This window comes from Elgaria multicarinata, chromosome 4 (assembly GCF_023053635.1).
Source record: "Elgaria multicarinata webbii isolate HBS135686 ecotype San Diego chromosome 4, rElgMul1.1.pri, whole genome shotgun sequence".
Lineage (NCBI taxonomy): Eukaryota > Metazoa > Chordata > Lepidosauria > Squamata > Anguidae > Elgaria > Elgaria multicarinata.
The window spans coordinates 127943861-127957899 of NC_086174.1; the positions used below are offsets into that span (position 1 = coordinate 127943861).

General features: G+C 41.2%; 1 protein-coding gene across 1 annotated transcript; it reads right to left on the minus strand.

Annotated features, from left to right (window-relative positions):
- Nucleotides 1-320: 320 nt before the first annotated feature.
- On the minus strand, nt 321-10812 carry ODC1 (ornithine decarboxylase 1). Its single transcript, XM_063125160.1, has 11 exons — nt 10602-10812; nt 7097-7247; nt 6789-6962; nt 6482-6654; nt 6072-6206; nt 5889-5970; nt 5496-5579; nt 4294-4456; nt 2903-3015; nt 2367-2581; nt 321-797 (listed from the first exon to the last, which is right to left on the minus strand). Exons 2-11 carry the CDS (start codon nt 7196-7198, stop codon nt 656-658), a joined length of 1383 nt encoding a protein of 460 aa, XP_062981230.1. The 5' UTR covers nt 7199-7247; nt 10602-10812; the 3' UTR covers nt 321-655.
- Nucleotides 10813-14039: the final 3227 nt, after the last annotated feature.

The window sequence follows — 14039 nt, forward strand, 5'->3', positions numbered from 1 at the left end:
ATTTAGATAGCCAAGAACTGGAAAATACTGGATATACTTTTAAGTGGGATGTTACAGGTGGATTTCATAATTACAACAATGCAAGTTTTATTTCAAGAGTCCTTTTGTTTTTCTTGTCTTATAATAAAGGCAGAGGCAAACAAGCATTAAAAGCTACCATGAAAAGAAACCAACTTGGCAACTTTTGAAAAGATAACCAAAGAGAGTGTGTGGTTCATGCACACGCACATATGTATGTTCAATCCATAGCAAGTGACAACTCAAGATCTTAACTATCTAAACCAGGTTTTGTTCACATATGGCAAAGAACTGCTACCCAATTATTTCAATAGACTTTATTGTAAAACAGTCAGGTCACAATACTACGTCCAGACCATTCTGCCAAATATACAAGCTACAAATGCTTGCTTGACAGTCAAGGATCAGTTTTAGTAGCATATTTGAGAAGTGAATAAAAATCCATATAAAACAATATTCAAATAGTTTCCATAGGAACACAGATAAATGTGACCTCCCGTCTAATTGTCTATTTTTTTACATTTACGCACACCCTAGTCTTTCAAAACATTTAAAAATTCTAGCAAGAATTAAGTTAATGGTCCCAAAAAGCCCTAAAAAATCCATTCCTAAACTTGCAGGTTAGCTAAAACCGTATCTATACATTAATGCTAGCTGAAGCACAAGCTGCTGAATAGCGTTCAATTCCACTTTCCCAGGCACAAGACGGTCGCAGAGTGACATCCTGCTCTTCCACTTCTGCTCGAAACCCTTGCTCCTTTATCTGTTCCATCAATTGCCTAATAAGGAGGGAAAAATGAATGAGTAATCTAGATGAAAATCAGTCTCCAGTAAGATGCCACAGCTTCTAAGTATTCATAGTAGCTCCCAATTGCTATGGGAGTAGGGGGGAATTGGTAATAGGACATGGTTGTGTGCACTCTGAGCTGATCTCTTACTCAAAGTTCTGCACCAAGAAAAGCCAGATTGGAACCTATGTAAATTCATCACTAATCTGCATAAATAATTCTGTTCTTCCTAGCTATGGGAAAGCACAAAGTGCTCCAGACAGTCTCCAGGCACTTATTTTGCAAATATCTGGCAACGGAAACTTCACTGGGCATCGCTCCCATTTTGAGATTTTTTAATATCATGCAGAGATATCCAAGAAGCTGAGTAAGCTGAATTTTACACTGAATTTATTATATGCCTCTGCACTTACATGTGATAGGGAGTTGTTCAGACAATCAGGTGGGGAAACAACACACCGTGCCAATTGAATAAATAATGATAAATTTATTTGTTACCCGCCTCTCCCTCTGGATCGAGGCAGGGTACAACACAAATACAAACACAGTTGCTGGGATTACCCTAATTACCTGTCCCACAGCATAGGCATAGCACATTTTCACCCACCCTACAACTCCTACTGCAAGCCATGGGTTGTAGGTTGGGTAAAAATGTACTATGCCCACACTGTGCACCGGCAACCCACAGTGCGGTGCAGGTAATTAGTGTAATCCCAGTTGTGCAGCTGACACACATGGGGAAACAACCAACACTGCACTGTTTCCCCTGCGGATCATCCAATTCTGGAGAAAGAATGCTAGTGAGAAACAAAGTTTTTCTCCAAAGCATTGTGACTTGAACTAGGGAAGCGACTACTGCAAAATTGAGTAAGCCTGAATAAGAATCCCAGTGTGCAAGCTGGAATTGTCAGAGGAAGACAAATATTCTGGATTGTGAGGAGCCACAGACTAGGTTCAGACAACACGATAACCAACAGTGGTTTAAACAGTCAATGGTTGATTATTTAACCCACCATGGGTTATCATGCTGTGTGGCAGGAGTTTTATAACCAACAGTTGGTTACTTGGCTGAAATAACCAACACAAATAACCAACATTGTGCAGAGTTGGCTATTTGAAGCACTGTTGGTTATCATGATGTGTTAAGGCCACTGTTGGTTATTTTCAGCCACAGAGTTGCACGGCAAGAGCTGTCAAAGCGGAGACTGCCGCTCTAGTCCAGCCGGCAGGATAGATTTTCGGCAACAATGGCTGATGGGATACTAGCAGGAGGACTGAGGCAAGGAGAGAGGGTGGGGGATGTGTCAGTCAACTCAATGCTGATCCTAATCCACACCAGTTGATTATTATCGTGTCATGTGGGGAGCATCCCTAAACAACTGTCAAGTTGATTATTACCCCACCATTGACTCGTGTTGTTGGAATGCAGTCACAACCTACTTGAGCTCTAGCAAAGTAACCATCTTCGGCTTTTCTCAAAAAGAATTTACTCACACCTTACTCGAGTCAGATCTAACCCTTTCGGGCAGAATTAAAAGCATAGAAGGAAGAATTACTAACCATGCTGGCCTTGACATTACATAGTGTATTGTTGGCCTCTGGAATCCATTGAAAGTAGAAGCAGCTGCCACAGTGTAGGCACCCATGTTTTCAAACAACATCCAATCCCCAACCTGCATCTCTGGCATGCCACAGCGCTCAACTATACGATCTAAGCCATCACAAGTTGGTCCCCAAATGCTGCAGGAATAGTATCTCTCATCTGGTTTAGGTCTCTAAAAACAGTTTAAAATTAAAGCAGTTAGTGCAACGATTCATATACACTGCCACAGCAGAGCTGACAGTAATACAATTGTTCATAATATGGTCTTGGGAACGTATGATTATATCATGCAGAGTTCAATTAGACATCTATATTATGCCAGTTCTACGAAAGCCACTCCCCCCATTTTCTTTTTCTGTTGGAATTTGGCATTGATAAGAGACCAAGTAGTTACTTAGCGCAAGAATGGGTTGAAGCTTAAAAATATGTTTTTACATATAAATGTTATATAAACAGTGTGTGTGCTCCTCTACCCTGCAATCCTATAGCTTACCTTTTGCAAAACTGGCTTAACATGTGCATGATCATACAGGATGCAGTTAAAAGATCCATATACACCATCATTTACATAGTACATAAGAGTTTTGTCATTCAGTTCTTCTTCATCTATTGGGAGAATATTGGAACACAAATTAGACAGAGAAAAGACAGTTCCTAACATTCTATCACATTTCAGCATTACCAAGAAACATAACCTAGGATTAGCACTATCACTATTATTATTATCACCATCATCCATACTAGTACCAATTTGTGTTCTTCTGCGCTCAGGCTTAATTAGCCAAAACTACACCACAGAATACAAAAAGAAAAAAAGGAACAGGAAAAACCTTAATGGACCACAACACCCCCCACAAAACAAGCCCATAATAACTCAACGGCACTGAATGTTGAATAAGGGGGGGGGGAAGAGAGAACCAACACTTAGGTGGGAGGATAGGGCCTCCCGCCACACACACAAATAAAACCCCAAAGGTGGCAGCAAAGAGAAAAGTTCCTGCTCTTTCTAATTCAGGTATGCTTTAGTGTAAAATATTTTTAAAAATAACCCTGCTAATACGAATTTCAAAGAAAATCCCAACTTACTGCCTCCCTAAGTTGGAAGTGACTTACTACAGCCCTGCAGTGTAGTGTGCACTGATGAATGCAAATCAGGCTCTGAATGGCTTACAACAGTACTGTATTGTCCAGAGGTATTCGACCCATACTAAAGGCTGGGCTGAAGCTGAAAGAGTAGTTTACCACAGCCCTGCAATATTATGTGGTGTTTTTATCCTAACTTTGTAGGTTGGGTTAAGTGAGTAGTATAGAAGAACACTGCAGTGTAGTTCACTGTTCTATTTCAGGCCAGAGGTAGGGCTACTTAATTGCACCTTAAGACTCATGCTCCTCTGGCTGGCTTGCAGACTGGCTAAACTTTGAACATTTTAAAACAGGGGGGAAATGCATTATCAAGTATACCCGTTCAAGAAGGGACTCCTGTTTGATCCGATCTTATTTTTCAACTTCCTCAACCAAAGAGGCTCAAATAACACACCTAACACTCTGACGTTTTGTTGCAGGGCTCCACTTGCGCAGATATGATTCTTCATGGCTGGTATTCCTTGGGAACTTTGCCCTAATTCTAGCTGCTTAACTTTTGCCTATATAAATGAACAGCTGATATTCACATCCTTGTAAAGCACAAGCTGTCCTCCACCCGAGACTGCACGGTCCAACCCCTATTGGCACAAATCCTGTAGGCAAGTACAGAGTATGCTCAGAAGATCCACAGCATCTTCCAGGAGTCTGCAATTCATACATTCCCCCACCCCCCACAACACACGTACACAAATGAGCATAGTTACATATAACACTCCAGACTGTGATTTAAATGTTACATACCATCAGATCCAGTCTGCTCCTTTATTACAACTTTCTTTGCAATTATATTAACAGCCAGAGTAAAAGCTGAGGCAACGTAGTATCTGCCAGGCTCTGCAATAATTCTCACTCCAGAATCAGAAGGAAAATACTTGTCCAAGGCAGGATTGATTACATTTGTTATCTTAAAAAAAAAAGAGGCGGGGAGAAGAGTTAGTTGTGCCAAATAATCAGCCAAATTAAGATCTGTGCCAAATAATCAGCCAAATTAAGAGTAGGTACTTTGGGAGAACTTAATGTGAAGCTTGTTTGTCTGATAGAGACTAAGTGCACTTACTCAAGTGGAATACAGTTATTAGAATGTAAGCCTATGCAGCAGGGTTTTGCTATTTTATTGTTTTACTCTGTATAGCACCATGTACACTGATGGTGCTATAATCATCATCATCTTCCTGAATGTCTTCCCAGATCCAGTAATTTGGTCTCCAATTTAAAAGTCTTTTTGCATCAGTTTCAGCTATGTAAATTCTCCCATATTTCATTTGCTCAAATGAACCCAGATGGAGAAAGATGGATTTACCACCCAACACCCTACATCCACTACAACTAGTGTTACCATTCTGGAGCATAAGAACAGCTTATCTACTTATAGCAGCTAACTCAAGGCTTGGTATTTTGTACAACAAGCAGCAAAACTTGAAGAGCTGTACATAGTTCCTGTGAACACTTTTTCTCAAGCTGAACATTGGTTGCACTGCCACTTTAGCAGCACAGAAATCATAACAACTTCTTTCAACTTGAAAATTATGATGTGGATCTTGTACATAGTCAAAGTAAAATTTCCTTCATAACGAGATTAAAAGTCTTATTTGCTATTACATGCAAGATGTTGTTAAATTAGTGAGCTCGCTAACAATACGGTGCTTAATTCAAAACTCTCATGCATACATCTCTCTCTCTACCTTGATTAAGCTTCCTTCCCCTAGAAGCTGTATCAATCAACTTTTATTTTTCCTTTTTGTATATTATGCATATTCGCATAACTGATGGTTTGATACGAATTGTTAGAGGGTTTGTATTCCTTATTTTTGTATCACTTTAAATAAAAATGAATTAAAAAAAATCTTTGGCCAAATAACAAAATCATAAAAGCCCCTCTCCATGTCAAGTGGAAGTACTAAAGGATCATGTACAAGGTTAAGATGCAGGCATTAAGGTCATACCTCTTCAAACTTAAGTTTCACATCTTCAGAGCCAGGAAAGCCTCCACCAATATCAAGCAGGTGCATGTTGTAACCAATCTCATTCTAAATGAAGAAATATTGATTCACTAACATTATTATTGGTAGTAACAATCAGTTTTACTAAATGTGAACAGTAATGGTTTATGGACTGTTGTGTAGTAAATCGATAATGAAAAGAACACCCCCCTATAAATCAGGAATATTTGGCATAATCCAAGCCTGCAGGCTAGCCTAATTGTTTCCCAATGTAGAGATACTAATTCTACTTTTAAGATTTTCTATTCCAGAACTAAGATGTCGGAGACATTCTAGCCATTTTGTTTAAACTCTGATGAATTGGTGCTATATGAATTATTATTAAAATGTACTTACTCCCATATCAAAGACACAACGAGCATCAGAAATAGCTTGCACAAAGGTTTCAGGATCTGTACAACCACTTCCAACATGGAAACTAGAAAAGATGAGTTGAGTTGAGTGTTGCTAATCTTCTTAATGAAAGCAAGTTAAGAGCTAGCAAATGTGTCATTTCTTCGACATAGCTTTGCTACTCACCTGACGCCAACAATGTCAATATCAAGTTCTTTTGCTCGCTCAAGCAGCAACCTGCTTGTTTTCAGTGTTGCTCCAAATTTAACACTCAGGCGACAAACTGCCTTTGAGTCGTCTGTTGCAATGCGCAAGACCATCCTAGAAAACATTTTAGAAACCAGCCTGAGAATGTTTTCAAGCTTAGGCATATCCACTTGCATTCCAAAAATAAGAATTTTATACTTAACATTGGTCTAAGCTATTTTTTGTTTTTTTGCATATCAAGCTACCTAGTTTTCTGTATCAATAGAACTACCATAAAAAAAAATTGTGGACATCTGGTCATGTTTCCCAAATTAGTAGCATCTTTTATCTGAGTTACCTACAGAGAAAAAACATAGACTGAAAACTATTTTGTTTCGTGGATATCTTACTTTGCTTTTGGATGGGCTCTTGCAACTTTCATCAGCTCAACTTCACTATCAAAAGTCATCATCTGCACACCATTATTTGCAGCATGCTTAATTTGAGAGACTTGCTTGCATGGATTTGCATATATTATACGCTCTGGAGGAACACCAGCACTCTGGACCAGCTGAATTTCAGTCTGGAAAACAATAATTTATTAATTTACACACTGTTCACTAGAAACGGTTGGGTTAACAAGGATTAAAGGCACAGCATCGCTTTAATTTATAATACACAAGTACTTAACCAAACCATTTAAAGGCAGCCACTTACTTTACTGGCACAATCAAATCCTGCCCCAAGTGCAGCAAGAGTCTTCACTATAGCTATGCTGTCATTACATTTGACAGCATAGAAAGGAGATACTCTAGGGAGGGCTTTACGCCATCGCAAGTGCTTCTTCAGAACATCCCCAAGGTCTGCAACATAGAATGCATCCTTATCATCCTGGGGAGAAGGAAAACATTCATCAGTCAATATGTAGTTGCCTACCATTGTACATTACAAGAGCACTAAGCATAAGTTTAGTACAAACGTATCATCTTTGATGACATTCACAACCTAGTATCTAACATACTCACCGAGGAAGAAACTTCATTTATTTTTTGGTCTACAATATCTTTTGCAGTAAAGCCTTCATCAAGGAAAGTAAAATTGAATTCTTCCCCATTGAAGCCGTTCATCTTGCTCGGAGTTCAGTTATTCCACCAAGATAATTTCCAGTGTTTCAGACTGTGGGGACATAGGAAAAAGTTTTAGTTCTCCCTTCTATCACAGACTGGCAAGCAAAATGGAAAATACAGGAGCTTAACAAGCCAATTCTCACAGTTCAATTAAGATGCAATTTGATTCAATAAAAGGGGAAGTCAAGAGTATGGATAATGCATAAATATATGTAAAACATTGAGAATACAACTGCGAACTATACAGACTACATACAATGGTCACTCTGAAGGAGTTTAAATATACTCCTGGCAGACACCCAGGCAAGAAGGAAAAGAACTGTCTGGCAGGCACTTGCACTTGGTAGACGTTACAGGATGAAGATCAAGAAGCAGCAACCATATGCACTAATTTTGTATACCACTAGAGGTGACAAAGCACTACAAACTTAATGTTGCAATTCTATGCATACTTGGGAGTACACCCCCACATTGAAACGTGGGATTTATTTTGAGTAAATATGCAAAGGAGCAGGCTGTACATGGTGCAATCCTTCTGTCATGCTGAGTAACAGTACATATTTTCACACAGCTTGCTGGTAAAGAGCAAAACTATGAGATAGCATTAAATAGCCCAAACCTTTGGGCTAGCTTGAGGCAAGAACACTCTTCCTCCCTCAAAGCCTGCAGGGCATAATAACAGAATGTCTAAGTCCCCCCATCCCAACATCTCCAGGCCCTTAACAATAAAACAAGTGGCAGAGGTAGAGATCCCAGGGGCATACACAAGTCAACTAGGGACAAGGAAGCTAATGCAATACAGAGATCACCACCTGTTTGCACCAGCATCACCAATTAGTGCAGCCGTGCAGTTCAGCCCACTGGACAAGGATCAAGTTAATGTTAGAATCCACCACACCATTTATGAAAGGGTCGTGGCTGTATGAGATGAGCCTCAAGGAGACTACAAGAATGTGTGCATGCCTAAAATATGACACTTTAATTCTCATCTATTATCAAAGACCAGCAAGGTGGTGATTACTATTTGAATGATTGTTACTTGTGCTTGAATTCCTTATTTTCAGGCTGTTCAGTCTATTGCTTGGCCCAAAATCACATTTGAAACCCTCATTAGCAGGTGGGGAGAACATGTAAGACTACGTATGAGATGGGAATAAAAAGCACTGCAGATAGACCCGAGTAACATTACAACATATGTGCAAATGATTTTACAACATATTTCCTGTCATCTCTCTGGAGCCAAACAGAAGTAGCTAAAATTATAAAATGCACAGGACTTTTCCAACACTTGATCCATATCTTGAAAGTGTTTCATAGCAACCAAGAATACTAAAAAACAACCAATAATTTCACCAAAAAGGCAAGGTAAGCAGAATTTTAAACATGCCTCTACATTACTACTGTTGCTAACTTTGCATCAATTATAAAGCCTCTTTAAAGTTTTACTCTTAAACTGCTGATCCTAGGCAAATGTGAAAGCAAGTATAATATGTTTTTAATCTTTGTAAATCACCTAGAGAGCTTGTAATAAATTATCATCATCGCAATAGATTGAACTCCGATAAAATTCCCATAGTGGGAAAATCCAAAGTAAGCTGAACACATCACTGCTTGTTATAGATCTTGGGTTCTTAAAGGTAAATTCAGCTCTAGGTTTTTTGCTGTGCTACAGCAACAGAAATTAATATGTGTGTATACACCAAATATGGACAGAAGCAAGTGCTTTAGATAAAATATTTCAAGCAAATCCATCCTGTAAGATTAAGATGCATTCCTTAAAGTAGCCAAAGTAAAATAGATTCTCCTAATCAGCCAAGTAGTGTCATTTATACTTGTTTGGAAGCTTTAAATAACAGCAGCCCCTATGTTGTTAAACCATTAACTGTAACTAGAATATATCACAATTAAATTGATATACGTTCACAGGAATAAAGATAGCAAAGAGGCCCTATTCAGACTGAAGGAGTAAAGCCAACAATAAGCTTAGGGCATTCACAGTTAAATCATGTTATTTACATACGCATAACTAGCCATCTCCTTTCCAGCAAGCAACTATGTCAGCAGCATACTAGACACACACAACTCATGCAAACTAACAAGGGCCTCACTGGCATATGTGTGTCTTGTCACCACATCACCCGATTGTGCAGCAAAGGCTGTTCAGGAAGCTCAGTGTTTTCTTCCTCTCCCTTTTGCCAAAGGCGCCCAACCGCGTCCCTCCCCCCCACCTTGCCAACTTGACACAGATGTCTATGGCAGGGTGTAGCACATCAGTTCCAACGTGGTAAGGGGTGGGGCAGAGAGATCAAGAAGAATGCATCCGCATCCTCCTGTGTGTGTGTGCGTGCGCACGCATGTGTGTGTGTGTGTGTGAGAGAGAGAGAGAAGGACAAGCCAACCCTGGCGCTCAGTAACCCAGTTCCAACCAGCTTCTGATGTAATGCCATTAAGAGTGGCAATTTTTAGGGCAGAAATACCTTTTATACACAACTAGCCAACGTTTCATTCTCGATCTGAGACCTCATCTGATCACCAGCTGGTCAGGCTACCAGCCGTTTTCGCCCCTCAATAGACCCGCCCCCATATTTGCTGCATTGAAAACTGAAAAACGCAACCATTGTAGGTTTTCCCTCTCTCTGCCTCAAAATGAAGGAAGAGCCGTTAGCCCCTTCAAAGACAGTATGTTAAGCCTTCCGGATGTGTTAAGTTACAAAACCCAACCAGTCGGCTGGGGGTGCTGGGAGTTGTACTCCCAACACATCTGGAAGGCGCCAGGTCGGGGGAAGCTAACAGGCTGCCTCCTCCCAGATCAGCTGGAATGGCCGTCACCGAAACCTCATCCTCTTTGCCGCATGGTGGCAACTGAAGAAGAGGGGGGTGGGAATGGGGGTTAAAAGCTGGACTTCCAACACCCGATTAAGAAAAAGCCTTCGTCGCGTTGAAGATCATTAGGTCGAGTCAATCAGACCCTGAAACGTGACTTTTTTTTGGCGGGCGGGGTGGGGGGAAGAAAGGTATTTCTGACGAGTTTTGTCACTAGAGCACCAACACAACGGGACACGTCTGCTGGTGAAGTCATTCAGGAAAGGGTCGATTTTAATGGGAGGTGTTGTTTTCTTTTTTTAAAAAAAAATAAAAATATACACATAGCAATTTTAAAAATAAATGACTAAAAGCCACTAGTTAAAAGAGAGATCGAGTGTCATGTTAATTATTTCAGGCGTTTCGTAATAATTACTTCCACCTTGAACTCTGCATTCGCCTTAAAAAATTTTTTTGCCGCCTTCGAAGCCGCCTCACTCCTTTTGCCATCGGCTTGGCTCGCTCGCTTCTCTCCCTGCCACCCCACCCGATCAATTGATCCACGTGGCCGGCCGGCTACTTGGCCCAGTCTTCCTCTTACCTCAGATCGCTGTAGCAGTGGCGGCGGCGGCTTCTTCTTCTTCTTCTTCTTCAGCAGCAGCAGCAGCAGCCTCTCCTACCCTGCGCGGCAGCCGGTGGGGGTCGACGAGCGGATCGGTCCGTCCCCTCACGCCTCGCTTGGAAAAGAACCGGCTACTGTCGGAGAGAGAGCCGGAGCTCGTCGACCGCCGACGCCGCGCAGGTAAGCGGCCGCTGCTGCTGTGTCCGTCTCAGCGTCTTCGCCTGACAAAGCCTTGCAAACGCCGCAGCGCCTCTATTTATAGGTCCCGGCCGCGTCACCATGACAACGCACCAGCTCAAACCAGCCCCGATCGGCTCCGACCGGGCCGCAGCCTTCGCCAACCGCTATTATGACGTCAGGCAGAGGTGGCGAACGCGAGTGCGGCGTGCCGGGCGTCAGGCGATCGGATCCGCCCCTCCCCTCCCCTCCCCTCCCCGAAGAGACGTATTCGAAGAAAGAGTTTTACACAGCCCTCACTTCCAGTTGCCGTTAGCATTTTCCACATGCGCAACAAGTGTGTTGGAAGGATCACTATAGAGCAAGACTAGTGGCCTCTGTGCGGTGATGCTGTCCAGGTAGTGAGTGGCATTTTAAAAATTATTATTATTATTAAAGCAACATTTCACTCTGGATGCAGAATACTGAAGACATTCAAATAGTGCAACATTCCTCCCATGCCCTGATATGTGTGTGTGTGTGTTGCATGTGTAGGATTTTCTGCTAATCATCACACAGCCTACAGGCACAGAAGCTGCCCTCCTCTCCCAGGTTCAATGCCTAGGTAGCTAATTGCTATTTTGGGGATGGGGGCAGAGTGGACTAAATTCAAAGTACTAAAAAGAAAAAACGTCTGGCCCTGCCTGCTTTTTTATTTGAGTTTTCACATGCATTCCTAGGTAATGCCACTGCTTTTGCCCCGCACATGGATGATTCTACCAACTCTAATTGGGAACCGGAAGTCCTAGAGAACCCTTAGGCCGCTTTGTTTTATTTCTCTTCTCCCCACCCCCGCAGGCTATACACCCCACACCTCCTATCCCATAGCAATGTCTCAAACTGCTGCTCTTCCTATGTCTTTTTTTACTGAGACCACCCAGACCCCCAGAATGGAAATAAGGCATGACAGGAAGGATGCAAGCAGCAGCACTTCAGGGTAACTTTTAATGTGCTCCTTGCACAACAGCCTCTTTTCAACTTCTTCAGCTAAGATGCTAGTCATGCCATAAGTTCCAAAGGCAGGAAATAGGGTCATTGGTTTGGACCTAAAGCAAAGCCAGCCAAGTCAACCTCAAATTGGCACAAGCAGGCCATGAGCCTTGAAGGATTTGCTCCTTGGCCCGTGATTATTCGCCAAACAATCAATTTTATTTTAGTTTTTTTAAAAAAGCGGAATCCAAAACTTTTGGGAAGGCACCTTTAATTGACCACATCTGCAATTTGTAAACTACACAAATTATACAGAAGTCTTTTCTCCACTTTGACCTTGAGTGAAAAATTGTGGAATTTTGCAGATGGGGGGAGCTCCAACTGTTGTTACCTTCTATTTGTATTTATAAATATTAGAATTTAAAATATTTTTATCTTAAATGTTATTATTCTTAGATGCCTTGAACACTATTTCCTTTGTGTAAAAGTGAGGTATAATACATACATACATAAATAACCCTTCCTTGCTTTTCCACCTCTTTTTCCGTGTGTTTTCTTACCACAAAAAATCTGTTATGGAGGGAAAGATGGAATAACAGCACAATACGTTTTGATTGGTAGCACCGGGAGCGGTGTGTCTGGAAGCTTACAAAGGAACCAGTTTTTTGCAAGATGAATACTTGCTACCACACTTTGCAAACCACTTTTTTCAGATAAGAAAGTAAAAGAGCTTTTGTGTAACTTGAAAGCTCACAAGGCAACTAACATAATATTTGTCAAATATAAACTTTCATCTGAACTGCTGGACAGAAATCTGGTTTTGGGCCTTGGATTGCCTCAAACCACTTCCCCTGGGTAAAGCAGTCACAGAGCCGGGGCTAGTTGGATTTGCAGATCCTTCTGAATTTTTGCAATTTCTGACAGAGTCTGCAAAAATCTACTGTCTATTCATAGCTCTTGTGAAATGCAAAGTAAAAAAAATCATGGCCCCAACACTTCATAGTACTGCCCTAGCACAAAGAGAAAGATCCAGATGTTTTATAGGTCTGCATGAAAATCACAGATTCAGTTTTTCAAGGTGTTGCCACGGAGCAAAAAGCTAGATGTGAAGCACAGATCCTCATGGTTATTACAGGCAAGCTACATAAATCCAGTTTCTAATAATAGAACACATTGGATGTCGGCTTTTGCGCCACAGTGCAGTCTGTGGGCATGGATGTAAGCTATGATTAGATGACGGATTTGATGCATCGACAAGGCTTCCTTATCTTAGATCTAGGACCTGGCTAATACAAAATACTCTACGTTGTCCCATGGCAGGTCTCAAGGCAAGTGATTCCGTGATTTTCATGTTTACAGGTAGGGTCTGTGATCAACTGATGAGTATCCCCATATAAAAATCCTGAGGATCCATGCTTTGTATATGTGAGTTTGCACCATGAGATGATTTTTTAATAATTACATCTGTGGAAGCAGCTGTTAACAATTATAAGACTGGATTTTTGTGACCTATGTAGATCATCAGGATTCAGGATTTTTACAGAAGGGTCCCATGAAGCACAGTAGCCATAACTGCTGCAGTACTATCATTAGCACATATTTCTTATATGAGTAGACGGTGGGAATGAAGTATCTACACATAAAATCATGAGGACCCATGGCTTGCAATTATGTTTTTGCACCACAGTGGGGCCACAAAGGGCAGTGTCCGTGATTTTATAATGCAGTCTGAGCACATGGATAAGAGCTGTGTTTAGATAGTAGCTTGTGTGTGTGTGGGGGGGGGGGTCTCCATCAGGATAAAGGTAAAATCCATGACGATCTCAGATATTCTATGAGGATCTGCTCCTCAAAAGTTTTGCTGGCATCTTTAGATTGACTTCCAGTATTCAATACTTTGTATTATTTCATCAGGACAAGGGTGATAAAACATTTTCCAAAGGAAACTCATGGTTGAAATATTGTCCATATCTAAGACAAACCATCCAGACCCTATGCCCGTTCTTAACATATTCCGGCAAATCACTTGTTTCTTTGTTATCCTTTAATGCAGGTGCAGGTGCCATTTGCCCCGGGAAAGTGTTTTGTTTTTGTTTTTAAATTCAGATTTAAACAAAATCGCTTCAGAAAGTGTCTCCATGTAGATGCTCCCAAAGCATACATACTGGACATGGAGGTCTGGGGTATCAGATTAAAAAAGGATGTCTTCACTATTGTCTTAAGGCAATAAGGGAGTCCAGCTAAGGAGAAAATTGGCTTAGAGATAGAGCC

Coding starts and splice junctions, on each gene's coding strand:
- ODC1 (XM_063125160.1), bottom strand. CDS start 7,198: ATGAACGGCTTCAATGGGGAAGAATTCAATTTTACTTTCCTTGATGAA. Junction 6,655..6,788: donor GATTTGATTGTGCCAGTAAA/GTAAGTGGCTGC, acceptor ATTGTTTTCCAG/ACTGAAATTCAGCTGGTCCA. Junction 5,580..5,888: donor GTTGTGTCTTTGATATGGGA/GTAAGTACATTT, acceptor TTCTTCATTTAG/AATGAGATTGGTTACAACAT.